General features: G+C 46.0%; 1 protein-coding gene across 1 annotated transcript in view; it reads right to left on the bottom strand.

Moving 5' to 3' along the window:
* The window catches only part of LOC138303832 (sodium-dependent lysophosphatidylcholine symporter 1-B-like), a 121,583-nt gene that overhangs the window by 92,314 nt on the left and 15,829 nt on the right, over positions 1-13,440 (bottom strand). The window contains exons 2-4 of the mRNA XM_069243297.1: positions 10,984-11,103; positions 9,991-10,115; positions 4,025-4,157 (exon numbers count right to left, since the gene is read on the bottom strand). Of these exons, the coding sequence (XP_069099398.1) occupies positions 4,025-4,157; positions 9,991-10,115; positions 10,984-11,103 (378 nt within the window). The remainder of the gene's footprint in view (positions 1-4,024; positions 4,158-9,990; positions 10,116-10,983; positions 11,104-13,440) is intronic.

Here is a 13,440-nt window from a genome sequence, read left to right as displayed (position 1 = left end):
ATTTTGGTTCTCACTCAGAAATTCCACGTCACCCATAGCCAGAGGCAGTGGAGGACTAGAGGTCTCTAATGGAGCACAGGAGCGCTAAGCAGATGCCACTTTAGGGTGAAGGGCTTGGGGGAAAGTGGTACTCACCTCAAAGGTGGTACTCACTTCTGCCTTTGTTATCAAGCACTGGGCAGGAAGGGGATCAACCTGCTTTGTCATCAGCCTTGGAGCCCCCGCTTCCCATGAGATATCCTCCTCAATCTTAACGTCGGGTTGAAAATCTTCCTGCTCCTCTTGGTCCTCGAAGAGGTAGGAAGTATCTTCCTCCTCCTCATGATGCGCCACGGAGGCCAAAACAATGCACCATGTCCGTCGATTCCAAAGAGTTTTCTTATTATACACCACAAGGCATGCAGCTCATAAGTCCTCTCGATGGTCAGAGGACAAGCAGAGGTTACAAACGTTGTGTAGGTCTGTTCTCGGGTACTTCAATCAATCAGTCAATCAATCAGAGTATTTGTAGAGCACACCACTTACCCGTGAGGGTTTCAAGGTGCGGAGGTGGGGGGTTGGGGTGGGGTTGCTACTGCTTGAACAGCCATGTCTTGAGATGTCTCCTGAAGGTAAGAAGATCCATTGTCTGACGCAGGTGGGTGGGAAGAGTGTTCCACGTCTTGGCGGGGAGGTGGGAGAACGATCTGCTGCCCGCGGTCATTCTGTGGATGCGTGGAACAATGGTGAGGGCAAGCATGGTGGAGCGAAGCTGTCATGTTGGGGTGCAGAAGGAGAGCCATCTGTTGAGGTATTCTGGTCGGGGGTTGTGCAGTGCCTTGTCAGCGTGGATGAGGAGTTTGAATGTGATTTTCTTGTTGATGAGTAGCCAGTGTAGGTCTCTCAGGTGGGCTGTGATGTGGCAGTGGCGGGGGATGTCCAGGTTGAGACGTGCGGAGGCGTTCTGTATGCATTGCAGTCTTTTTTGGAGTTTGGCCGTGGTTTCTGTGTAGATGGCATTGACGTAGTCCAATTTGCTGCTTACGAGCGCTTGGGTGACCGTCCTTCTGGTTTCAGTGGGGATCCATTTGTAGGTCTTCCGAAGCATGCAGAGGGTGTTGAAGCAGGAGGAGGAGATGGTGTTGACTTGCTGGGTCATAGATAGTTAAGAGTCTAGGATGAATCCCAAGTTGCGTGCGTGGTCGATGGGTGTCAGAGCAGTTCCCAGTGCGGCATGCCACCAGGAGTCGTCCCAGGCGGAGAGGGTGGAGCCGAAGAGAAGGACCTCAGTCTTGTCAGAATTCTATTTCAGGCAGCTGTTCTTCATCCCTTCGCGATGCCCTTCATTCCTTCGTGGAGGTTGGTCTTGGCGATGGCAGGGTCCTTGGTGAGGGAGACAGAGGATCAGCTGGGTGTCATCGGCATAAGAGACGATGTTGGGGTTGGGAGATTGGGCAATGTTAGCGAGCGGAGCCATGTAGACATTAAAGAGGGTCGGGCTGAGGGACGATCCCTGGGGTACGCCGCAGATGATTTTGGTGGCTTCAGAGTGGAAGGAAGGAGGTGATACAGTCCAGGTCTCTGTCGCGGATTCCTGCATCATTGAGGTGTGTGCGTAGGGTGTGGTGGCAGACTGTGTCAAATGTGGCTGAGAGGTCAAGGGGGATGAGGGACGCAGCTTCACCATTGTCAAGTATGGTCCTGATGTCATTGATGGCGGCGATGAGGGCGGTTTCGGTGCTGTGGAATCCGGATTGGGATGGGTCCAGAGTGTTGTCCTCCTTGAGGAAACGGGTCAGTTGTTTGTTGACAATTTTCTCTATGACTTTTGCCGGGAAGGAGAGCAGGAAGATGGGCCGGACGTTCTTGAGCTCCTTTGGGTCCGCCTTGGGTACTTGGCGCAGCAAGTAGGGCAGAACCAGAATGGAGTTCTTTCTATTGAGTGAACCTTCTTAGATATTGTAGCGCTGGTAGGCCAGAGGGGCATGGCCCCAACCGACAGAAGCTGACAACCGGAGGACGGAGTTGAGGAAACCTGCGACAGTGGACCTGACTAGTAAGAGAGACTGTAAAAATCGACAGACGAGGAACGTATCCAAGAGCCCCACGAGAACACCATGTGGGGTCGAAATGGAGCACAATTAGTCACATGACAGTGGAGAAAAATACAATCGGACAATGGAGCCGAAACCCATGTGGTATACCAGAGATACCTTGTGTCTCGGAAAGAGTTTTTCGAACAAAAACAAGTTGCACACATCGATGCCCCGCACAAAAAGACAGGAGTATGCACACCATGTATATCTACAGCTACACGAATATGATTATATATATATATATATATATATATATGAGAAAACACTACTCTTCTATAGTGAAAATACATAGAGAGGATGCTGGTGAGCATATACTGTCCATTTACCTCCTTCTCTTTCTCTCAATAAACATTTGTTTCACCAACATCCTGGCAAATGCACCACATAAGAAAAATGTAGAGTGGGGTTTGCGGCTCTTTACACAGGCCCTGCAGCCAATCCCTTGTGTGCAGCCAACCCCCACTACACATGGCTGAGGCACACAAGCCCAAGCCACATTCTTTTCTCCTTTTTATACCAAACTTTTTTCTGAGCATTAACCCCTACATACCAAACACAAGCCCCTCTTTAAATGCTAATTTCGCCAAATCATAAAAAGCACACTTTCCGAGTAAAATTGCAACTTTGTTTCATCCAACTGTTTTTTCCAGTATCTGACACCAAAGTTTAACATGGGAAATCAACATTTTGGTGCCTCTCACTTGACAAATCAGCATGAAACTTTCCATAAAAGAGCTGAGGTGAATAAACTTCTTTTTTTTTGACAGTTTTGTGAAGATTTGTCAAAGGGCGTCTAAGATATTAGCAAAATAAAAATCCTTCTCCTCAGAAACTCTGACCTAACTATAACTAGGCTGTGGCACGTGCCACTGTGTATTTTATATAAATAATTACAATGTTTATGTTTAGGCAATGGTGAAGCCCACTGGATTGCAATTATGTCCATGCAGTGGTTACCACATAATTATGGATTTAGCATATTTGTCAAATCATTTTCTTAAATTGCAGATTCTACAAAAATGTTGTTGCCAGCTCAAATGAATGAAACAAATGCTGCCAGAGGATGTGCAGAATAATTTAGATTACTTTGCCACATAACCCTAGTAGTCCTGACAGTGGTAAATCTCTGCAGAGTTGTTTATCGTTATAAAAATAAACTTATTTCACAGGGCATAGGTCAATATTTCCCTATTTCATGGTCCTCTGTGAAATATGTATATTTATACCACTGCATTTTGAGCAATAAAAGCACCTAAACGCTTTATATGTGTATATCATTGTTACATTCAGGAAGGACTAATTATGTCAACTAGGTGATCTTAGTACCGGCATAAGGAACTCTTAGATACATGATGGAGATCTGGGAGTAGGAATGGAGATAGCACTCTAATACTCAGGCGGGTCTGAAGGCAAGGTGGAAACTTCATAGTAAGGCGTGGCTGAGCATGTTCTCAGGGTGCTTATGTTCAGACTGAGTGAGTCTACGCACAGGGCACTAATACTCACGCTGAGCGTTTCCTTAAAAAACACACTCACACAAACCAAAGTATACACCAAAGCACTCATTCTTATGTAGCTCTCATTCACAGGCGAGTCTTCCGAGTGCCTGGAATTAGGTGCAGATACTTTCTCTTGTGCAGATCTTACAGTATGCATAGCACAGTTCTACATTCATGTAAGTCTGGGAGTAGGTATAAAACACCTACACTTATGCAGGTTTGAGGATATGAAAAGGACACGCCCACACTCATGCAGATTTCAGAGAAGGTACAGAACACAGACTTGTGTATTTTGCAGAGGGACTCTCAATCATGCAGGTCTGGGGGTATTCATAGTGTTCTACTTCACTCATGCAGGCCTGAAAGTAGGCATAACACACTCACACTCTTGGACTACAAGCATAGTGCGCTCCCACATTTATGCAGATCTGAGAATGCACAGGTACTCACACTCATGCAGGTCTGGAAAAAGCAGTACATGGCCAGGAACCACAGAAACTTGAGCACCACAGATGAGGAGTTGGAGGGTGAGAACCAAAGGAAGAAATAACAGAGTACACCAAATGGAGTAGACACAACGATCCTGTGGAACAAAATAGCCACATTAACAAATAGCATCAATTTTGGAAGCACTATATGATGGGAGCACATGGGGAGGGCGGAGAAACTAAGAGCCAAATTATTCTTCCTTTAAATCAGTGGTTCCCAACCTTTTGGCTTCTGAGGGCCCCCACTTTATCATTACTGGAACCCGGGGACCCCCACTGAATCATAATTGGAATCCGGGGACCCCCACTGAGTCATTACTGAAAGCCGGGGACCTAATGTGATAACATTATTTAATTTTCTAAGCATGCGCGGACTCCTGAGGAGGTTTCGCGGACCCTCAGGGGTCTCCGGACCACAGGTTGGGACCCACTGCTTTAAATCACAGATGGCCCTGGATGATTCACTGTAAAAAGCAATCCGACACATCATTTTTGTTAGGGGTAGGATAATGGTGACACTTGGGATCTGAAGTTACTTTTTTATGCAGGACACCATGTGTCTCGATTTAATCCACCTGTGGTGTACATTGGTGGCCTTGGAACCCTACGCTCATCACACATTCTACGCCAGAGCCAAGAGACACACATTCTGCCGAAAAGCAGATTCACAGAACATAACGTGCTAGATGCCAAACACCCGCTGCAGAGCTGTGCATGTTGCAGTGCAGGGTACCCTCGCCCCCCGTTGTGCCTGCAAAGCACACAACACTGTCCGGTCACCCCGTTTGTCTCAAATCAAAACATGCTGTGTTTTAAAATGTTCCACAAAGCCGATGCGATAATGAACCGGCTGTGTTGGTAATTTACATCAGTGCTTGAAATGGGTGCCCTTTCCAACCAAGTGAGTGAACGCAGAGGTCTACTCTGCGCGCACATGAAGGTGTGTTTATGCATATTTTTTACTTTAAAAGACCTGATCTGCAGAGCCATACCTAGTAATGACCTCAAGCAAAAGTGGCTGACGGAGGCATTTACTCTCTAATGATTAAACGTAATTTAACTACATCCTCTAGTCTGCAGGTCATCAAATACAGATGCCCACGTGCTGTTCAAAGCAGGGAGATTTGGCCCCACAACTCCTCTTCTTGAGAAGCTACATTGGTCCAGATTGAAGGTCCTATTAAACTCAAGGTACTTTGTATCATTTATCAGGCACTATACAGTACTGTCACTCTGATTTTTTGAAACGTGTATACACTTAGTTATTACATCTTTAAAAGTTATTTATTATTTAGTGGCAGGAAGAGAATCCTGTAACCCCTATTTTCGTTTTCTAAGGTCTCAATGGCTATACCTGTAAAATAATGTTCATTACCCTGGACGACAATCAAGTGTCAAGACCGAGTGTCCACCCTGAAATACCTGGGTAGGATCATCCATCAAAGCCATTGTTGAATTAAACTGTGGTCCCCTGGAGTCGGACGAAAGAACGATTGCTCTTTGGAACACCATACACGTTTTGTTAAGTTCTATTAAATGTTTCAAGAGGATGGCCCTTCAAGACGTGACATGCAAAGAGAAGTCTAGTCAGAAAGATTCTTTACGTATCCGAACACTCCAGATGTCAGTGCTGGTGCTAGGGTCCAACGTGAACTGCTTGTAGAACACAAGAACGGTAGCCAAGGCGTGGCGATTGCAAGTAGTTCTTCAAGTCCGTATCTGTCGCAAGCCAGCAATGCAGCTTTGGCACCAACAGTACGATGGCCTAAAAAGGAATTTGAACCAACGCAGAAAGCAAGGAAGTTCTAGAAAGGCACGGAACAAGGTGGCAGCAAATAACCTAGGTCCATGGATTAAGGTTAAAAGGAAAATACAAAAACAAGTTGTTACCTAGCTCCAGACTGGATTGATCTGCCCCTCAAGATCACCCTGTAAAAGTCCTGGGCACAGAACCCTTTCATGCCTCAACAAAACACTGCTCTGGAGGATGAAGATTTTCTGGGACCGAGCCAGCAAGTTCTGGTTAAGAAGCCTGGGACTCAAAGTAACCTAGAGCAGCCTTCTCCCTTTCCATGTGGTCATCATGAGAGGGACCATGTTGTACCATGGAGGAAGTGAAACTACAGGAGCTGCCTTTCCACTCATATTGTTCAGGTGCACAAGAAGAATTGGGTCTGTGGGGCCTCGCTCCTGGACCTGCTGGAAATATGAATGTTGGGGGGGCTGACAGAACGCAGGGAAAGCAGTGCATGGTCCCGGAAAGAGGAGGGTAACTCAGAGAGTGGAAGAGTAGGGAGAGAGTGGGAAAGCAGAACAGGGCATAGCTTGCAAGTACAATCCAAATCTGGATTGAGAATGGAGACAGAGAAAAAGTAAAGAGGGTCTGCAACCTAGATTAAGAGTAAGAAAGGAATATATAGAGTGGCTCTCAGGCAATACTCGAAATGAAAAAATATATATTTTGGCAATCCATAATTGGGGTCGAGGTGTGGCAACGGAAAAGGGGTGGAGTCATGAGGGGCAGAATCATGAAAAGGGGAGTCGGACAGTCAATTTAAACATTTATTTTTTAAAACCTCTGCCACAAAGAAATTGCCAATAAGGACAAATGAGACAGTAAATCTTTCCTGAGATACTTAATTGATCAGCGAGAGGCTACATTTTAAAATATCTCTTTGGGTTAAGCCACCTGCTGCAGAGATCTTTGCGTGCCCAGCACAGCACATTTTAGAAGACAATAACAACAATGGCAAGGTAGCTCTGACGGATAATGCACATGCTGAAGAGCTCTGTGTTTTGTCAAGTCACAGTTATGACCCAAAGTAACACAGGGTCCTGTGCCTGCAGCAAAGCACAGTGTAACATGCAGATCAAAGAACTGTATTTTATGTAGATAGGTTAGTGGGTTACTATCGTTGACACCGAGATCCTTCTGTTACTAGCGTTCTTAAGTTGCAATCCTTTTACTATGGCACAGTGAGCTCTGAAGTGGCATCAAGGAGCTCCGTGCAAGGCATGGGTTTAGAACCCTCTTTTTTTCAATCCGTCATTAATCTAAGGTTGCTAAGAAAGTGCTCTTCATAGTAACAAAGCCGTATTAACACCGACAACCCCAACCCCTAACTTTAGGTTTTAACTCTCAACTTCGTGTTTCTAACGACCATGCACTCTTAACATCAAATGCTTACCGGCATAGGCAATGTGCGACTCCTACACCTTGTAACCCTCACAGTTGTTTGTAACATATCCCATACAGTTATTTACACACTTGTACGATTTAGATTGTAGAAGGCATGGTATTGATGTAAAGTACACTGACACCCTGGATTGAGACGAGTAGCGCTATAAAATAATTACATTAAAAAAACGAATGTAATAAGTGCTATTTTAAAATAGTTGTGTAATTAATCATACTGTTCAACACTTCTCAAATTGTTATAATGTATGAAAATCTACTGTATACATGGGTTGAACAAAGTCAAAAGTCTGTCTACAAATCATACTTTCTCCTAAGCACTTGTGAAGTGATAGACGTGTGCCGTTGTCTCCCTCCACTGCATTAGCATCCATCTAGGTGCTGGGCTCTAGATAGCTCACAGCTAGACGAACCCAAACAAACGGAGGGGGACTGGCGGCCCTTTAAATCAGGCCTTGGTTTTGGGCCCAGGTGGAGATGCTGCTCAGACAGAAAGCAGACAGCCAGGTAAACCTACTCAGTGACGCAAGGAGCAGGTAAACATTCACACGGAGGCTGACTCTCAATTGGTTGCCAGGGGAACAAAAGGCAAAAAACCAGAAAGATTTTGAGGAGGTGAGGTCTACACAAAGCCCTAACAGCAAGTATGACGCGTGGCAATGTCGGTGATTTGAAGTAGAGGGCAGGAGTAGAAAAGCAATGCACTGTTAGGTATAGGATTCAAACATAAATGATATCTCGTGACAGAACTCCATAAGCATACTTAACAAAGGCTTAAGAACTCACCTTTGCACAACTGGGGGTGTATTAGTTACTACGCCGCACTATCCGCCAAGCCCTGCCCCTTGGCTGGAGGCAATGTCGGCTCTAAGTTTACTCGTTTCCCAAGGACAGAGGGTAATGGCTAGCATCCATTTTGTCAACCAAGGGAGATGTCCCGCCCCTCACCTTACCAAACGAAGGGCGTGATATTCCCTCTTCTTTTAAGACCCAAACTAAAGCTGACACGAAGAACAGAAAATTGCGAATGGGACACTGTGAGATCTATTAACAATCCCGGGGCTACTCCAGCTTTCCAAAAACAAGGCTGCAGGAGGGTCCCTCAATGTTCGATTATAGTTTCAAAAAACTATAAGAAAATACACCAAACCAGGAAAAGACACCAAATGACACAAAGGCAGCTGAGCCATTAAACCTTGTGGGCTTCTATTCAGGATTCTGGCTCATTTTCTGAGCGTCACCTATGGCAAGTCACGAGTGATTTAGGAAAGTGGTGGTCTGGGCCCAGTACCTTACAGACAACTCCCAATGCTGGTGCACAGTTTCTCTATGCAAAGTACAGAGGAAGTCCATCTTCTGCCTGGATGAGGGGAGTATTCATCCTTTCTTGGTAAGGACATTTGTGAGAAGCCAGGGCCAGGCAAAAGGTAAGTCGCCTTTAAATGTCAACTGTTCTCCTAAACAGGACAGAGTTTATCTTCTTGGGGTTTCGCAGGGCTGCCGCATTTTGTGAATGAACCTTGACTGATACTAGACTCACGACCATAAGAGTATGAAGACAACCTAAGGGTGAACTACTATCTATTCAAGAATCCATCATCTCTGTGATGAAGTCGCTTCCTGTGAAGCATACCACAAAGAGCTTGGATTCTACTATTTACCATCCCAGAAGAACACACAGAACACGTTCATTGAAATGAGTATCAAATCAACTTGGAGAAAAAAAGGCAGGACATGTCAAAAAGCAGAGAAGGATGAAGCACCACCAAATATTTTTGATTGTTGGATTAGGGATCGGAAACAGAAACAAATCCCTCCAACAAGTTTTTACAGAGTTTATTGAAAGAACACAGCAAGGGACACACCTTATGAGTACTCACAGCCCAGCTAATCACATTATTCAGAATCAATTAACATTTATACTGAAGCTCTTGACGTAATGCCACAATACCGTATGAACAGAGGGGATAAGGCCACCACTAGGAGAAAGAGGATGCGAAGAGACAGAAGTAACAGAACGTTTACTCACTCAGAGATTCAGTAGATCCACATCCTCCACTCCCACCCTTCCTGAGGGAGCATGCAATCAACCGTGTAACCACCTCCCTCAACATTCCTCCCCGGATAGCCCAAGAACAGCAAATGTAAACACCACACAACAAAAGTCACTAAGGGCCCGGAGACAGTCTGTCAGAAAGGCCTTGGAGGACTCTATTTGAGATGCTTGATGCTTCTCTCTGATTCTTGCTGGGTAGACCAATGAAGCAGGTTAACCTTTCACCCACCTATTCTCCCCTCAAAGCCACCATTATTGCCTCTCTAAGCAATGTATCAGGATGCAAATCGGGAAGAAAAAAAGACAATAGGATGTTTTTGCCCTTGCCTCACACAACGGTCCGGTGCCTTCCAGTCACGCCCAATGTGAGAGGCAGGAGTGCAGCCGGCCTGGGATCACACACTGATCCAGACACTCCTGTTTCTCACATCGTGAGTGAGCCATCACAGGGCTCCCCAGGTCCCTGTGATAAGCCGGTTTCCGATTTTCTCGAATTCTCAGTACACTTGATCATCTATGCCGATGAAGCAGAGGCCAGGGGGCTAGGAGCCCTGCTTAATGTGAATGATTACCCAAGGATAAAGCAATTCCTGGGGGGAAATAGCAGGCCTTGCCACCTGGTAGCCACAGATACAGTCACTCTTGCCCTGTTCGAAGCATCCCAGTGGTTACTCACCATGGCATCAATTTACCACACTTCCTACTGGGACTTCTGCTCACTAGGAATCCTATTGCTGGGTCTGAGATGGCATCCCAAGCTCGTCCAAGGAACAGGATCATGGAGGCGTGGAAGGGCTCCAGCTGAAGGAGAGAGAAGGGGAGAGAGAGAGATAGTGGAGTGGTGTCAGATGGAGCACCCTATTCAGGCATGTATATATGAACAGAACAACAAGCATGATGTGAGATACTGGAAAACTAGAGCCGTGTGTTCAATGAATGATGGGCAGGACAAGGTGAGAGATGACATAAATGGAAACGCATCTGCAGCTGTTCTGCGGAGCCTGACGTCAGCAAAAAGTGCAATTGGAACCACACATCTGGGTAAGCCATAATGAGGAATACAGGTGAGGTGAGAGGTGGAGTTACAAGGCAAGAGCATGGGCTAAACCAAGGTCATCTAGGGGAGATATCGGACAGGGACTGGGATAAAAGGCCTAGAGATAGGACAGCCCACTGCCATCCACACACATCTACATCCCTCTTCTAGGCAGCAGAGAACAGTTGAGCACATTCTCCATTTATACTGTTCTTAGTTTCTGGGAGATCACCAAGGTACCCCATTCACTGCTACCAACCTCTCTTTAGTGCTGGAAGCAGCTTTGCACTTGTTTGCCTTCATCCCTGGCATCACCCCAAATAATATCTGCCACAAAGCAATAATGAGAAAAATTAAAATGGAGATCAGGGTCATGAAAGAAAATAGGGAACAGCAGGGCAAGACAAGAAGCTTCAATATAGAAGAGTAATCTGTAAAAAGTAAGGAGTTAGGAAAATTCAGCCGGAGGGAGGATGTCTGGAGCTATGAGCACAAAATAGGACTGTGGAATGAAAGAAGGGCACAGCATGAAAGGGAATATGGCATCCTGCCACCTGGAATTAAGGAAGATATTTTGGGCTGTTGCTCTTAAATTACAGGTCTGCACCACTGCATGATGCCCTGCCCACTCACCAGTACCACATCCAGGAGGAAGATCTGAAGGAAAAAACCAATGGCATTCCCGGTTAATTGGTATGGAGCTCCGCCAAGAGCATAACAGACCTTCCTGCAGATTGGGAGCGATGGTGCCTCCTGCAATAATCCAAACATGTCATTAGTGAAACTATCATGATCCATCCCAAGAACAGTTCACAAAAGTGGATTACTGTGTAAAATTATCTCTGGGGAGAGAGAAACTGAGCACACTGATATTAAGCCGGGCTTAACTTTTGAACACAAATGTTGGGATAATGACACACTAATATGACTGAAATTTACCGAACTCCAGGGCTGGGGTAGTAGGATGTTACACTGAGGTGACCCAACCAGAGCAAGGGCACTGCTTACGTAGCAGCAACTGTGGGCCCAGACTAGACTAGTGGCAACTAAACTCCCTTTGTGAAGTTGTGCTGGCTAAGGCACTTTGCTGGAATAATCAAGGCAGAGGGACCAGAGGCTGAACCAGTGGTAGCTGAGGTGACACTGCTGAATCCTCCTGAAGTACAGTTCAGCAAAGGACCACAGTGGAATCGTGGCGAGTATGGGTCCTTCTGGGATAGAGACAAAGAGGATCCTGCTGGGGTCTTGGTAAATGTTGAAAAATGTATGAAGATTAGTGACTCATCTCCCTAGCCGCCAAGTGGTGGTGTTTGAGATGCCCTGATGGAACACTGATAATGAGGAAGTCTGCTGTGAAAGGCAGCACGGAACCTATTTGCCAATCACAGAAATTCTTACTCTAGCTTCAGTTATCTTCCAACAAGACAGAGAAAGCACCCCAAAGTCATACCCAAGTGCATCCTCTTCTGTTGCCTACTACATGGAAAGAGTAAGAAATTGGATTATTTGGCGGGGTGGGGGGTGACTACCCACCTTAAGGAACAATAACAACCCTTGTCAGGGTGAACCCTAAAAGTCACTGAGTTAACCTGAGGACAGTCCTCTGGAAGGTAAGGCAATGAGCAGAGAGGATTAAGATAGGACAATGAGTGAAGTATTTATGCAGCACTAAAACAGTAATAAAGTCGACATGAACAACAATAAAAAAAAACAAATAGAAATAGAAAAAATAAGGTAATATTTAATGATAAACAAAATAACACCAAAATGACAAGCATCCAATAAGTGGAATAAGGATATGAATTTTTAAATGTTTTAAGTAGAAATATAACCAAAAAACAAAAACGCCAATGATAGCCATTGCCAACAGTAAATGGGGACCTAGGAGCAAGTTGATGCTGACTGCAATACACGTAGGTTGGATAAACTAACCAGGTCCATTTTGGTCAAATATTTTGATCTCAGTAGACCCATCAAGCAGGATTTGATACTCAAGCAGTGTAGGAAAGTGCCCCTTTTTGACACCGTCACCCCTCCGCCTTTTGCCTCTGGTACTGAGGTTTTTCAACTGAGGTGCACCCCCAGTGCCTTTTCCCCTAAAACAGGTAACAAGGTGTACACTTGGTACGCTCCTCCACCCATGTAAGTCACTAGTAACTAGTACCCTTGGTACCCAGGGCCTGGGTACAGGAGTGGGTCCCTAAGGGCTGCAGTACAGATTGTTCCACCCTCAGGGGCCCCCCTAAAAATGAGAAACACACAGCTGCCATTGCAGTCTGCGTGCCCTGGTGCAAGCCAGGAGAAAATACGACATGGCACACCCCTGGTGTCCAATGCAAGCCATCGCTGCAGCTAAGTATATGTAAGTCACCCCTAAGCAGGCCTAAGAGCCCTAAGGCAGTGTGCAGTACACTTACTGCGTGGCCATATCTGCACAAGTGGATATGGCCCTGTGATGCTCAGCCCCATTGCAGAGCATTGCAAGTGAACTGGGAAGCCATTTTAAAGTTTGTGCTGGACACTCGTCAACAAGAGGGAACCAATCACATAATGGCTTCACTGAACCCTATGGTGTTTGGTATCAAACACTTCGTCTTAATAAATCCAGGTTGATGCCAGCATTGGGTTTATTTGGATGTGCACCCAGAGGGCACCTTAGAGGTGCCCCCTGAGTCCCACTAGTCTGTTGGTGTGCTGACTGACTAGTTTAGTCCAGTCTGCCACCATCAGACATGTTTCTGACCCCCTGGAGGTGAGAGCTTGCATTCTCAAAGGTCAGGAACAATGCCTGCTCTGGACAGGGGTGTTACCACCCACTCTAGAAAAATGGCTAGCAGATCTACAAAACCAAGGCTGAGGTCTTCAAAGACCCTGCCGCCTTTGGTATGCAAAACCCCCAGGTTCCCCAGTCCTGGGTGTGGCCACCCATTGCCCTGAGCCCTATTTGACACCAGGACAGGTGGAAAAATTACCAAGGCATTAGGTGTGTATCACCCCTGGGCTAACCACACCCCTAAGGTGGGCTACCCGAGGTGGACTTTCGAAGAAGGATTCCACCATCCTGGTTTTGGTCGGAACTAGGCCTTCTGG

This window comes from Pleurodeles waltl, chromosome 7, assembly GCF_031143425.1.
Source record: "Pleurodeles waltl isolate 20211129_DDA chromosome 7, aPleWal1.hap1.20221129, whole genome shotgun sequence".
Classification (NCBI taxonomy): domain Eukaryota; kingdom Metazoa; phylum Chordata; class Amphibia; order Caudata; family Salamandridae; genus Pleurodeles; species Pleurodeles waltl.
Note: the sequence above shows the minus strand (reverse complement) of the source record. Positions and strands in the feature narration are given on the sequence as shown.